Here is a 15,294-nt window from a genome sequence, read left to right as displayed (position 1 = left end):
ATAAGGGCATCTGCATCTGGAGGCGGCACAAGGTTTCCTCTGTGAATGGGGCGATCCTTGACTCAATCTGTTTGCCACCGCTGAGAACACACAATGTCAGCAGTTTTGTGCGTTGGAGCTCCTAAAGTGGCCCTTGGTCAGACGCATTCCGTTTAGAATGGAACTCTGTACTTCTTTGTGGATTAGCTAAGAAGCAGCCTACTGAAGGCTTGCCAGCTCATTCCACTAGAGCCAAGGCTGCTACTACTGTGTTAGCATGCGGAGGACCTGTCCTGGGCATCTGTCAGGCAGCAATCGTCACATTAAAAAACACTCCTGCCTGGACAGTTAAGTCTGTCATGACTGGCATTTTCCCCGTTTGGTCCTCCAGGACTTTTTGGTATATGCCCGTTTGTAGGACCAGCACCAAAGGAGGTACTGCTATGGAGTCTGTTCTCAAGGCGAATAAACTGTGGTTGAAGTATCCACCAGGAGAACAAATTTCTTGCCTTTTGTCACGCTCTTTCTGATAGAGAACACAGATTCCTCATTGAAACTCTCTGGTCTGTGAATTGGTCTCCTTCTCATACAAAAACTTCCAAATCTTGAGATCTGCGCCCTGGTCCTATCAATTTGTCTGAGGATGTGGACAGTCTAGAAAGCAACTGATATCAGTGTGAATGGGTGGCCCTTTTATGCGACTGTGCTCACCCCTTCCAGAGCAGAACAATGTTGGGTACCCTTGATTCATTTATGTCGAGATGCTTTTGCCATTGTACTCTATCTACTGTCATGGGCATTTTTCAGGACAAACCCCTACCAGAGAACTTTCTTACACATCTCTGCCCCCCTCAACTGCTTGTGTTGTGGTGTTTGGGTAGGGAAGTGAGAGTAAAAATACATAACCTGTTGCTCTGATACCAGTCCCTGTTGATCCTCCTTTGTTTACTCACACAGGAAGTATATAGTCTTGGGTTGTTTGGAGTGGGAGTCAAGCAGTAATAAACCAGGAACTCGTGTCCCTTTATCTCTAGTGTAATCTGCAGCTCACTGTTCTTCCCCCCCGCCCCCCCCCCCCCCACGCATCCCCCCAAGAAACCCTGTTGGTGAGATTCCGGACCTCCGCCAGGGAAAAAAAAATAATTTCACAATTCCAGGGGTACAGCATGGAAAAAATGTTTGGACACTTGCCAGGGGCAACAAGACATTGTTGATCTATGAAAGTTAGAATAGCGAGGTTGTGTTAAACCACCTTTAAATGACCTGTGACTCCCATGCTGTGGTTTTCCACCTATTATTAGACCAACAATGAATGTGCGAGGATTGTTTGGAGTGCTTTACAGATGACAGTATGTGCACTTTTCTAAAACTTTTTTGTTTGATCTAATAACTATGGTAAGTTTACAAATACATTTGTGAAATTCAGTGCTTTATCTTTGTTTTAGGAATGGGTGTCCTAAAGCAACACAGTTTCAACAAAAAACAATTCACATTGCAGAAGAAACAATAAATGACAGTAGATTTGCAAAATGTTTGGGCCACAAGCTACATTGTTTGAGTTGCACTGAAACTTCACACTTATATTTCTGACCATGACTTCTGTTGAAAGCTTATATTGTATTTAGCCTTGTTATAATGTTCTTAGAAAATGAGGACCTATGTTTTTTGTCATCCATTTGTATAGGAAATTTTGGGAGCGATTTATCACGATATGCCATGACAATGAAAGCCTTCATGGTATCACATTTGAACAGATCAAGTCTCAGTTAGAGGCTCTTGAATTGAAGAAAACCTATGTTCTCAACCCACTAGCTCCAGAGTTCATTCCACGGGCATTAAGACAGCAGCATTCTGCAAGTGTGAACAAGCAGCACCAGCAATCACCAGAGGTAACATCTAGCTGATAATGAAAGTTGGCAGGAAGGTGAACTTAAAACGAAATGTGTGTTGAGCGTTTTTCCTAGCTAGCCAGCACTCTACATTAATGGTTTCTTACAGTGAACCAACGATTGTGAATTTTACTTGAGGTCACTTTGAAAGCAAAGCTTGGTTGTAATTCCCGTCGACCACCTCAAGATGATGGCAGAACTCCTAACATCCTGAAGGCTCACCATAAATGAGCTGAAGTCCCACCTGATAACATTGCAGATGATTCCATTGATAGGGATGATCCTGGACACTGTGGAGTTCAAAGCTTCCCCTCTGCAGCAACGAGTGCGGGACATTTGGGCTTTAATCCAGATGTTTCAGACTCAGACCTGGTGTTAGGATAACTTCAGATGGCCGTACTTGAACACCTTCTGTGGCCCTGACTCCATCTTGAAAACTAGTTTGGAACTGTGCTTCACTGTTCATTCTCAGACTTTACAGATTCTCTTGGAAATCAAATCCACTTTGCACTACATTCCAGCATTTACTTACCAGCTCCTGATGCTTTATGGTACTTGTGTGTATTACCCAATCGTGAGGGCTGGAGAAGAGTCTTTTGGTGAATCTTAATATACTTCGAACTTTGTCTTACAGTTTCTAGCATGTCCAGGTGCTCCCTTGCATGAATTTCTGTCATATTTCCGAACTAGATCTGATCCTTGATCCATTATGGAGGTTCGTTTTGTCTTCACTCTTCTGCAAATAGTTCACACCTGCCTTCCCTGTTCTGCAGCTAACTCACACCTGTACCGCTTCACTCTGTGTAGGTGTGAGCTCATCGAAGCGATTTAAGACTGACTTCTGCATTCACAGTTTGTGCTACAACTACCATTACTGGGAGCTACTGCTTTCTATGCTAGTTGAGTGCACTAGTGATTCTTTGAATCCTGTTTCCTTCTATTGCTTTTTACACTGGTCAGGTTTCCTGTGACTGCCCTGTGGAGCATGAAGCTTTGTGTTTCTTCCTTACCTCACATTTTCACCTTGTTTCTGGCTTCATATTATATCCTGATATCCTTAATTTCTGTATTTTTCCTGTTTGGTTTCTTGCCACTTATTTGCTGAGATGGCAATGGTTCCCTTCGCTTGTTCTCATTTACTGTTCTAACCCTCTTCTGAATTCCTGAATCTAATAGAGACTTCTAGCTGCAGATTCCTTACCTTTGAATTTCCCAGGCGTCAGACTGGATCCGGAAACTTTTGCATGGACAGTACCCCTGTGGCTCTGTTTGGCTCAGCATGCCGTTGTTGGTGCTGGATAGGACATCTCGTTCACTTATATAGGCGCCACCCAGACATGCAGACGTCAGTTGCTTTTTACTTTATCCACAGCAGAGCCGATTAAGTGAAGGACTAGTGTGTGTCAAAACTAGGACCCCGTTAAGGGAGCGACCCTAGTCCTATAAATGAGTCCGCAATGCGGGGAGGCATGGGTGGGTCTGTAAGGAATATGTAGCTAGCTAGATATTTTCTCTACCAGATAATGTGTTACCGAAGGTAAGTAAATTGTTCATCTGATAGACTTCTGGCTGCACATTCCTTACCTTTGAATAGATACCCAAGCCATTCTTCCTGGAGGTGGGTTGTGGACAAATTAATAGACTAGAAAATAAATCCTGCAGGACCGAACAGGGGAAATGCCCATCCCTGCGGACCTGACTGTTCAGCAAGTAGTGTTTAGCAGTGCAGTGAAGCTCACATTGCACCCTGGCTGATGTCGTGGACTGGTACGCCACGAGCTAGCGCCGTGGTCATAGTCTTCCCCCTGGTGGAATAGGCTTGTAAGCCCTCTGGAGGCTGCTTCTTAGCCAGGGCATAGCAGATCTTAATACAGATAACTACTCTGCACGAAGTGGTTTGTTTCTGCACTGCCTGACATTTATTTTAGCTCTCACATAATACACGAAGAGTTGGTTGTCCACCTGGAACTCTTTTGTGCGGTCAAGGTAGAACGGCAATGTTTTTTTTTGATCCAGACAATGGAGACGCTGCTCTTCCTTAGAGGGATGCAGAAGAGCAAAAAAACGTGGTCAGTGTGACCGACTGGCCCAGATGGAATTAGGTCACCACTTGAGAAGGAATGAGGCTCTGGTACGAAGCACCCTTCATATCTGGTAATGTCGTTAGTTAGGAAGGCTTGAATGATAAAGCCCGCAGCCCACTCACCCTCTTGGCAGACGAAATAGCCACTTGAAATGCTGTTTTGATGAGCACCCAGAGCGGACAATTATGTAGTGGCTCACAGGGAGCATACATGAGGAAAGTGAGAACTAGATTGCGATCCCACTAGAGCATAATGAAGAGCTAAGGGGGAAACGTGTACAAGCCCTTTCATAAACCTAGTTTCAATAGGGGACTTGAATACTGAAGGTTGGTTAGGAAGACGCAGGAAAGTAGACAGAGCAGACAGATAACCCTAGAGAGTGCCCAGAGCAGATCCCTGTTGGGTAAGGGTAAGAATAAAGAGGAGTATATCTGAAAGAGAGGAAGAAAGAGGGTCAGTAGACCTTTCTGTACAATATTTTACAAATGTTGCCAAAGGACGGCGTATACCGTCTTGGTGGAAGGCTAGCTTGCTGCCAAAATAACATTACAGACTTCAGGAGGAAGGTCGAAAGCTATCAACTGTCGCCGCTCAATCACCACGCAAGTAGGCGGAGAGTTGACAGTTTAGAGTGGAGGACCCTCTCCTGCTGATGCAATAGAAATTCCTCCCAAAGGGGCAGTCTGATCGGAGGATCAATGTTCATTCGAAGAAGCTTGGGATACCAGACTCTCCATGGCCTGTCCAGAGCCACAAGAATGAATTGGGACCGGTCGTTCTTGATCTTCTTGAGAACTCTGGGCAGAAGTGGTATGGGCATACAGGAGGCCTGAAAACCTCTTGCGACGAAAAGTGACGCTGAGCGATAGACGCCTTGGAAATTCCAGCACGCAATACTGCTGAAATTGTGGGTTTTCTTCGGTGGTGAACAGATCTAACCAAGGCTCTCGTCACTGTCGAAAGAGACCTTGCACCATCTTCGATTCCCCATTCGTGATCCGCTATGCATTGACGGCTGAGTTTGTCTTCCCTGGCGTTCAGAGAACCTGCAAGGTGTTGAACCACCGGGGTCATGCCGTACTATTCTAGCCATGTCCAGAGCCGTAGGGCCTCTTGAGAAAGGGTCTATGACCCCACACCGCCCTGTTGTTGCAGTACCACATTGTGGTAGTATTGTCCATGAACACTTGCACCAACCTCCCCAAGCCTGCACAGATGAGCCATAACCACCGCTATCACCTTCATGAACACCTGAGGTGCGCTGGGAAAGCCAAATGGGAGCACAGTAAACTGAAAGTACTTGTGACTTACCTTGAACTGCAGGCAATGCCTGTGGACCAGCAGGATGTGAATGTGAAAATATGCATCCTGCAAGTCCAACGCTACAAGCCAGCCTCCTTGGTCTAGTGCAGATAAGACCTGAGCCAACGTAAGCTTCTTGAATGTTTCCTTTTTAAAGAACATATTGACGGTCCGAAGGTCTAGAATAGGACGAAGACCCCTGTTGTTTTTGGGTATCAGAAATAGCTGGAATAACAACCACTTCCTACTTCTAAAATGTGAACCCTCTCTATAGCTCCCTTGGCCAGAAGAGCTGTAACTCCCTCTTTGAGTAGAACAAGATGGCGGTAAAGGAGGAGGAAAAGATAGAAAAAAAAGGGAGTAACCATCCCGAATGATATGCAAGACCCATATGTCTGAAGTTATGGACTGCCAGTGGAGGAGATGAACTGGTATTCTCCCTCCAACTCGACACCCATGGTCTTGCAGAACCAAATTGGGAAGGCTCGAGACACAATAAGAACACAAGATGCCGGTATGTGACTGACATGGCGCAGTGACAGGAGACACAGTTTTAAACCTACCCTTCTAGAGGACATCCCTCAACACACAAAGAAAAATTCCTTTACAAAATGTGTACAAAAGTCTGCAAAAAGAAACAGAGGGGTAACCCTTCTCCGGATTTGCGCTAACTAGCACAGAATGAAAAGAATTGACGTCCGCGTGCATGGGTTGTGCCTATATAGGTGACTGCGACGCCACATCCAGCGCCAATGACTCTGCCTCCACGTGGAGCTGAACGGAGCCACCCAACAACAGGCGGGGGTACTGCTCACGCAAAAAGTTCCGGATTCATTGTGGTACCTGCAAAATTCAAAGGTACGGAATCTGCATTTAGAATTCTCTATCAGATACAGGAATTCAGAACAAGGTTAGAACAATAAATGAGAACAATCAAAGAGAACCATTGCCATCTCACCAAATAAGTGGCCAGAAACCCAACAGAGGAAACACAGAAATTAAGGATATCAGGATATAAAAGAAAGGCAGAAACAAGGTGAGAGTGTGAACCTAGGAAGAAACTCAAAACTCTGTGTTGCACAGGGCAGTCACAGGAAACCAGAATATTGTTAAAAGCCTTCTCCCTGCCTCGTTTGAGTTTCCCCGTACCATCAGGCTATTTCTTGTTCCTGTGCCTGTTTGGGTAAAACCTGATCTTGAACCCAGTATTCCTGTTCTTTATTTCTGAAGTTCTGTTCGTAATTCCTTGTTTTGGTTTTCTCCCTATCTCCATGTTGTTTTGTCTGTCACTTTCTAGTTATTCTGTCCACTTTTTGTCTGTTCCCTTCTAAATTCCGTCCATTGCCTGTTGCAGTCCAGATACGTTTAGTGTGACACCTCTGGCTTCGTCTCTATTCTGATCAGGTAAAGGAAATACTTCTGTTGCAGCCAGGCCCTGTGGAGTCTTACCTGTCTGTGTTCTTTTCACTCCTTGTCTACATTGCACCAAGTACAATAAATAGTCTATAACAGCAGGCCCAACAACAACTTCTGTGTATGACTGTTATCTGATAGAGACTTCTAGCCACAGATTTCTTACCTATGAATTTTTCTTCGGGTGTCATACTGGATCTGGAAACTTTTTGCTTATCTGTGGAGTACCTATATAGGTGGCACCCCGCGTGCTGACGTCGGTTTATTTGTTTTCGTGCCAGTCAGAGCAGATCCGGAGAGAGCTACCCCCTAGGCCCTGTTTGACTGACCCATTTTCAATCTTTTGTCGAAGATTATATGAGTCTTAGTCTCCTAATGTGAAGAATGTCCACCTGAAAGGCAGGTTTTAAACCATATGGTGTCTGTCACCATCAGATGTTGGTGACGGACCCGTATTCGGTTTCTCTTTAGTATCTTGAGTGTGATCACGAGGCCAAGAAATGTAAGTTGATGACTCAGCAACACTCGTTGTCAAATTCTAGGTCGTTGAGTAAGTCCCACAAAAAGAAGACCGTCGAAGAGGTCTTTGACTTCGCCACACATTCTTCGAATGAGTCGTGGGGCTATCAGCACTCTAGTCCTAGCTCTGTCGTAGAGCCTGTGTGCGGGCTGTCTCCACTACTCCCTCTGTTTCTATGAGCCGGAGCAACCCTCACCCAACTCAAAGTATTTTATCAGGCCATGCACTGCACATTTTGGCGCCTGATCCCTTTGTAGCGCCCTTAGGCCTCACAGGTCCGGAAGGGGCCCTTGCTGGTTTTCCGCTGGCAGGCTTTCCCTTGGTGCCAGGGATCTAGTGACGAATCCAGAATGGCACAAGTCGAGCCAGCGATCACCTTCCCCGGGGCTTGCTCCAGTGCCGATGACCCCGGTGCCACAGATGCCCAGTGGTGGTGCCGTCCCCATCCGCATTCCCAACTCAGACATGGAGCTGGACGGGCTACCGGCTTCTGCCCTGACCGGGGCAGACTCCCCATGTCTGAGCCAATGCCCTATTCCCACAGGGTCAGACTGATTTGCATATGGCCATGTCTGAACTGGAGTGGTGGAGTGAGCTAAAGAATGATGGATTAAACCCAGATCAGTTGACTGGGGGTGGGTGTTTGATTTGCTCAAACCCTCCGTCCATCATCCCCTTTGGTATCGCTTTATTCTTACTACAGGCCTGGATTAGGTGATGATTGAAAGGGGTCTTCAGACCCTTATGGTACCAGATATTAGAAGAACCTAAGGATTCCTGGTATTAGGATCTGGCTGGTACCAGTGGCCTGGTCTCCCCATACCATGCCATCATTGTTAGTAGTTGTGGTGTGGAAGGCAGCTGAGGTTTTGGACCTTACACTGCCCTTGGTGGCAGTCAAAACATATATCTTGACGGAAGGGCTTCAGTTGGGAGTTGCCCCCACTGAACTAATACTCCCGTTAAATGAAGCCCTTACTGACGTCCTACATGGGCTTGCTCCAGGACCTGCACTGGGCACTTGTGCATAAGACATTTGCCCACTGCCATCACCCCACCCAAGGGGACCCCTCTTTCCTCACCCATACCCTAGAAAGATTGGTGGTTTAGGCATCCACCTCCAAAATCAAACTCTGTGCATTACCTACCAATCCACTGGATAAGTAATCCAAAAGACCGGATACCTCTGGGAAAAGGATGTTCTCTTCTGCCAGCCTGTAAGTTCTCCTGGAAGTGCAAAGGTTCACCAAGTAGGTGTAACCTCCCTATTTCTTTCTAGGATAGGGACCACTCAATTTGTCCTGGGCCCTAGGTGCCACAGGATCCAAATACCATACCTTTTGCCCTGGCTGAAACTCAAACAGTGCAGCCCTATAGTCGACCGTTTCTTCTGAAGCTCTCGGCTTGCCTAAAAATAGTGGGATGCTTTCTCCAGGTACTAAGCCATACTTGATTGAAGGCCAATCACATAGTCTACTATATCCAGTTTGGGCCCTTTGAGAGGCTTCTACCAGCCTTCCCTCACCAGACTCAAAGGACCCCTAACAGGATGGCCAAACAGAAGCTCAAAGGGACGAAAGCCCACTCCTTTCTATGGCACCTCTCTGTAGACTAAAAGCAGGCATGATGACAGGACATCCAATCTCCTTCTGACTTTTTCAGGGAGTCCCATGAGCATATCTTTCTTGGTCTTGTTAAACCTTTCAACAAGGCCATTTTTTTTGTGGGTGATATGGGGTGATGAACTTGTATGTCATCTCACATTCAGCCCGTGTGATTTTAGGTAAGCCGACATGAAGTTTCTACCTCTGTCTGAAACCAATTCTTAAGATGGCCTTGGCAACTACAGGTGCAGTAACAGTCCTAAGGGGAATTGCTGCAGGATACCTGGTGGCATGATCCACTACCACCAGTATAAATCGGTTTCCAAGTTTGGTCTGCAGCCAGATTAATCTTGGACCTTCCCAAACAAACCCACGTTGCCCCCCACCTGAGAGAACTCCGCTGGTTCCCCATCCAGAAGAGTTGCCATTTCAAGATCCTCCCTCACGCCTATAAAGCCCTCCATGACCTAGTATCTGCCTACATCAACTATCGACTGAACTTCCACCAACCCACTAGACACCTGCGCTCCTTTTCACTTGCCCTTGAACACACACCTTGCATCCGTATACACTGTGGCGGTGGCTGCTCCTTCTCCTACATTGCTGCCAAGACCTGGAACGACATTCCTCTCGAGCCCTGGCAGAAACTTCAGACTTTTCTCTGGCAGACCTCAGAAAGAGACTCAAGACCTGGCTCTTCGACAGAGACACAGCACCCGGATACCCCTAGAGATGACAATGCTGAGCTTTACAAATGCTTTTTGATTTGATTGATTGATGCTGTTTGAGGGTCAAGTGGACCAACAATATCAATCCTTACCCTTTCAAAGAGAACCCCAACTACTGCAAGTGGAATTAAGGGGGGTCTTTGGTTTGATACCTGTCTTGCTACTGGCTTGACAGGTAACGCAGGTGTTACAGTACTCCTTCACTTTCTTGGACATATTGGGCCAGCAGAAGTGGGCAACCAACCTACTCCATTTTTGTGTCTGGCCAAGATGTTCAGCTAGGGAGACGTCATGGGCCAACGTTAGTAAGAACTCTGTACTGCTGAGGCACTACCACTCTCCTAGTGGCATCAAGTTTGGGATTTCTGGCCTCTGTGTCTAGGAGTCCCTCCCCCAATAAGTCCTGTGGGAACCACTGCCATCCCCACTTTCCAATGCAGGATCTTGCTGTTTCAGGCTCTCGAGTGGAACAGGTTAGTTTTCTCTGGCAAAGATCTTCCCTATAGGGCCCCACTGGTCCTAGGAGCTCTGCGTTGTGCGGTAGGGGAAATGCTATTCGCATTGATTGCACAGTGCCGGATGCTTGCCCGCACTGTGCAATCATTGCAAACTGCATCATGCACAGTGTGAGCGGTCGTTTTCTGCCGCTCGAGTAGATTAATACTCGAGCAGCAGCTTTCTCAACGTGGACTGGTAGTTTCTCATCGCGAGCGGTCACTAGCATACGTGACCACTCGCAATGAAAAACCTGACCTCCCCCCGTTGAGAATATCGCCGGGAGGTTTATTTTCCACTCTCGCAATCGGCAACTTGATGTTGCCGATCACAAACGGGGAAAAAATCTCGCCGGGATGTTGATTTTGATCGCTCGCGGTCGCCAACTTGATGCGGAGGACCCGAGCAACCAAAAAAGCCTGCTACGGGGTTTTGCACTGTGCTGCGTGCAATTTGTGTAGCGCTTAGTTGCGCAATCTACGCACACTCCACGAGCGTAGCGTAGTCTTCCGCCCAGGCCTACAGTAAGGACCTTTTCTGAAAACCAACAAAAATTCTAAAAGTCTTTTTAAGGGTTAACAGATTAGTACACTCTTTAAATTTCTAATGCAATTGACTGGGGGACTTAACACAAGGCACTAACAGATCAAATTAGAAAATGTGGAATAAAAAAAAAAAAATTGGAACAATATTTTTGACTTAAGTCAGTTGTTGATTTTTTATTGGACTCATATTGACAGAGTGGTATCAGCAAATGCAAAGTCTTGTGTCCCACCGCTGACCCACCAGTGTAGGAAGCTGGCTTTATATGTAGTGACACTTATCGGTTTACAGGTGCTTACTTTAATACTCCCAAGTGCTGTATTAGTGGTAGTGGGGTCAAGCAGCTTAGGCTTATCACAGGAGTGTGGAGCATTTGTTGTCCACTCAGTCAATAAATGAGACACCCACTCAAAAAGAAATCCGAGACCAAATTAGAAAAATATCACAGATTATTATATAATTTTAGACACCAAGATGATCAGAATCATGTAAGTATTTTCGGATATATGAATTTTAATGCAGAACAGTAAAATAGTTCAATAATGTTTTTCTGAGGTATGAGACACGAACACTGTAATGTAAACATTTACTGCATACAAGTACTTGCAAACTTTTCTTGAAAAGGTGTGTCCGGGTACAGAGGTGCTGGTCGCGTTGATAGCCTCCAGCGCTACACGTTAAAGCAATGGAAGAGAACCTGCAAAAAGAAAGGCTACAAATGGGAACTTGGGGTCAAGTCTGGCAGAACGCAAAGGGGGGTTCGGCTCTTGAGAGTCTCTGGAGCAAGGGCGCACAGTCTGTTTACGTGACCCTCAGCTGTGGAACTCGGGTGCAGAGGTGTTTGGCCGGCTGGCCACTTAAGTTGGAGGCTCTCCCGGTTCTTGTGTGGACCTGGAGACCAAAGGAAAACAAGACAGAAGGTATACTGGTCTTTTTTGGCGGTAGTGGTGTCCGCGATGGACACTCACCAAGCCTCTGTTGCGGCAGAAGCTCCAGTATGCAGGGTATTGGTGCAGGGAGACTCCTAGAAGGTCTAGCATCTCAAAACTCGTTGGAGAGACGGGGCGGACTTCTTGGAACCACGGTGACCACTTCCTGCCGAGCTGCTTCCTCAGTGGGCTTGATGGCCAGCAAAACGAAGAACCAGGCAAGTGCGGTCAGTGCCTTTGGATGCTGACCAGGTGCTGGAAAGTACTCCTGAGACTTAGGAGGATGCACAACTTTGGGACGAGCGGTGTTGGTGCAATTGGTGAGGTTCCAGCATCAAGGCGGTGTTTGGCACGAAGTTCAGAGTAAGTGCTCGCAATTTGTCCTTCTTCTTTTCCCAGGTAGACAAATCGGATTTCCCGGTGTCAGGGGGACTCTTAAATAATTAATTAAGGGGTGTTTAGGGGAGTGTAGGGTAGTAGCCAATGGGCTATATACCCCTAGGGTAACTACATCCCCCACCCATCTGACCACATCCTGTGGAGAGTGGCCATAACCCTGACCTAAAGTTCCTTGTTTAACCAAATTCAAAATGGTGAAACCCTTTCTTGGCTGTCCACTTCAGGTATGGGCGTGCCTAGCCTGATAGATCAACCCGCCTACTGACTATCTCATTTCCCGCCTGCTCTGGTGCAAAATGGTCCCCAGGGAAGGGGGTGGCGTACCCCAGGTCTGGGGGGAAGCTGTTGTCACATATCAAAGGTGGCAAAGTCTTTGAACCCTCTGACCGTGAGGTTCTAAATCACCAGCCAACCTGCAGGAGGAGATGTTACCACCTTCTTCCGAAGCAATCATTGTTTCTGGCCTCAGAGCATTGGCTCTCACCTACAGGGTCAGAAACAGCTCTGTGGTGGCATCTGGACGGTACCAGTCCGCCAGCACACTAGAGGACTAGTAGGTTTTGCGGGGGGCACCTCCAAGGTGCCCTCTGAGTGCGTGTCACAAAAAAATTGAATAATGGCATCACTATAGGTTTATTGAGATGAGGTGTTTGATACCAAACACCATTATTTTTAGTGAAGCCATTCTATAGCTGGATAACTCATAGTGACTAATGCCCAGTACATACACTTAAGATGGCTTCCTGCTCACTTGAAATGATGTCTTTGTAATGTCTTTGTAATTGAACTAGAATTCACAGGGCCATAGCTGTTTTTGAAGATGTGCCCTCACATGCATTATAATGCAAACTGCCTTAGGGCTCTAGGGCCTGCTGTAGGGGTGACTTAAATATAGGATATGCTTTGGTGTGCTCTCCTGCTTATTCGGGGCCTGCCATGAGTCTCTTACACTTGGTGAGTCCCTCGGACCCTGCTGGTCCCAACAATTGCATCTTGTCTTCCACGCCAGTTGCAGCCACCAATGCTTGTTGGTGCTCCTGCCGAACATCAACCACCTAGACACTTAATTCCGAAGTTGGACAGCTGGTGCAGGTCTCCTGACCTTCCCGCAGCATTGCCTGGTCCCCACATCTGCTGCGACAAGGTCCTCGTCAGCGCTCCTGACCTCCCTGCCAAGGATGGGCATTGCGCATCTGAAAGAGACTATTAGTTATGGATTCCTTACCTTAGAATTACCCCCAGGCGTCAGACTGGATCCGGAGAATTTTTCTTCAGCAGTACCCCTGCGTGTTGGTAGGTGGTGTCGGTCGACTCCGTGTTCGTCGTTGGCATTGTGATCGTCGGAATGACTTTGCAGTATCTACTTAGACGCCACCCGTGCACGCTGGCATCAGTTCTTTTTTTTTTTCCGCACCAGCCAGTGCAGATCCGGAGAGAGCGGTACCTCTAGTCATTTTTTGACAGCCTTTTCCGACTTTTGTCGACATCTTTTTCTAGTCGTTCGACTCCTGGTGCACAGAGATGTCACATCATGGAACTGGCTTTAAACCTTGTTACTCATGTCACAAGTTGATGTAGGTTACGGATTCACACCTTGTGTGCCTGTTGTGAGAAGTTGGCCTGATATATGATGCTCACTAGTTCTAGTGATCACCTTGTATCAGTCCAAACAACCCTTATGGTGATTGGTTGTAAGTCAACCTTATAGACCAGCTATCCTAATGGTAGCATGGACAAAGCAGTCTTAGGCTAAACTCTTTTGGCATGTGAAGCCAGCTGTTTTACCACAATATAACCCCTTGAATACCAGATGAAAGGACACCACACAGGTTGTTATGAAAATAAACAATATATTTATTAATAACAAACACCTCTGAACTCTTTATGACGTCAGAGGGCTAAGCACATGACAATCTCTTAGGAAAAATAAGTTTAAGTTGCACAAATTACAATGGTGCCCTAGGGACACGACAAACCATATACTAAGTAAGTGGAATGTGAAAGTCGATAGAAGAAATGGAGCTGTCCAGAGGCTGGAGGTTCGCAAGGCCTACGCTATCTTCCCCTTAGGTAAGTAATAGGAGGCCCACTTGACGCGTGTGCAGAGTGTGAACTCACACGCGAGATGCGTAACAACGTCTATGGACAGTACAGTTCAAGTAAAAGGTGAGTACGGACAATCCTGACTAGTTAGGACAAAAACGACTGTGGAACTGGACACTAGGACAGTTAAACTACCCTTGAGCACCGAAATGGTCTCGTTACCTCACCCACGGGCTGCGTGTGCATAGGTGTCAAAGTGTGTCGGGTTCTCGCGTTAAAGTCAATGGAACCTGGAAGAAAAGATGCTGCAGGCGACCAGGAGGAAGATGTCCGGTGCGATCCAAGGGTGGATCGGTGAAGAAGAGGGCCTGAAAGCAGAGGGGACAATGTTCCAAGTCACTAGCCAGTGACTGGAGTGGAACCAGGAAGGAACCAGATGTCGTTGTCGCGATCAGGTGAAGAGTGGACGCTTGTCTCTGCAGCCACGTGGACCAGGAGGTGTCTTCGATGGCCAGGATGGACGCACGAGCTGTCCCACGCAGGCTCTCGCTGTCGGCGGTGTTGGATCCAGAATCGGCGTCAACAGGCCTTGGAAAAGGCAACCCACACGGTGAGTGAAAACGGCGTCTGGAGTGGACCAGGAGGGTCCGGGGTGCTCCTCTTTTGGAAGGGAGCAAGGGCCAGTCTGGAGCAACCAGACCAGCAGTGAAGAGTTAAAAGTTCGTCGTCTAGGAGGCCACTAGCCAGCCGGCAAGTGACGAGACAACGCGTCAAGCAGCAAACAAGCAGAAGGGCCCCACGCAGATCTCGTGGATGCTGGAGGGCTGATCTTTGGTGCAGGAGCTGCTCGGGGCAGTGGCTTCTCAGTCCCCAAAGCACTTGGTCGAGTTTACCTCGGGAGTTGTGCTGAAAGCGAAGTGCAGGTTCTTTCAAGATGGCCGGTCCCACGTGTCTCGTCGCACCCACGGATCTCAGCTGTGCTGCAGATGTAGGTTGAGGTCGGAGAGGTCTGGGAATCCGGGTCTCGTCGGGCTCTGAAGTCTGGATCCTCGAGGGAAGACGACAAAGTGAAGCCGCTGGACGCTTGATGGTGCCTGCAGTTGCAAGGTGGACACTCCTTTCCCACAAGGGAGATTCTTCAGTCTTCTGTGGAGCAGAACGTCGAAGTCCAGAGTTGTTCAGGATAATCTAATTTTGAATGGGACCAGCTCCTACCTTTATTCTCCTAAAGGGGGCTGCACTACTGACTAGGTCCTTCCCCTGGGTGGGACCAGGAAGGGGGGTGGCTACACCCCCTCTCCTTTGTCCGGTTTTCGTGCCAGAGCTGGGGCAGGGATGCCCCAGCAACTGGTTTGAACCGGTGTAT

At 47.4% G+C, this 15,294-nt stretch overlaps 1 protein-coding gene across 4 annotated transcripts in view; it reads left to right on the top strand.

The window, feature by feature from the left end:
- HELZ (helicase with zinc finger) overlaps positions 1-15,294 on the top strand; it is a 1,775,655-nt gene that overhangs the window by 1,265,956 nt on the left and 494,405 nt on the right. For all 4 annotated transcript variants that reach the window (XM_078654323.1, XM_078654320.1, XM_078654322.1 and 1 more), the window contains exon 23: positions 1,664-1,868. In XM_078654323.1, coding sequence (XP_078510449.1) covers positions 1,664-1,868 — 205 coding nt within the window. The remainder of the gene's footprint in view (positions 1-1,663; positions 1,869-15,294) is intronic.

The sequence above is a fragment of the Lissotriton helveticus genome, chromosome 7 (assembly GCF_964261635.1).
Source record: "Lissotriton helveticus chromosome 7, aLisHel1.1, whole genome shotgun sequence".
Taxonomy (NCBI): Eukaryota; Metazoa; Chordata; class Amphibia; order Caudata; family Salamandridae; genus Lissotriton; species Lissotriton helveticus.
The sequence above is the reverse complement of the archived record's forward strand: the minus strand, read 5'-3'. Positions and strand labels throughout refer to the sequence as shown.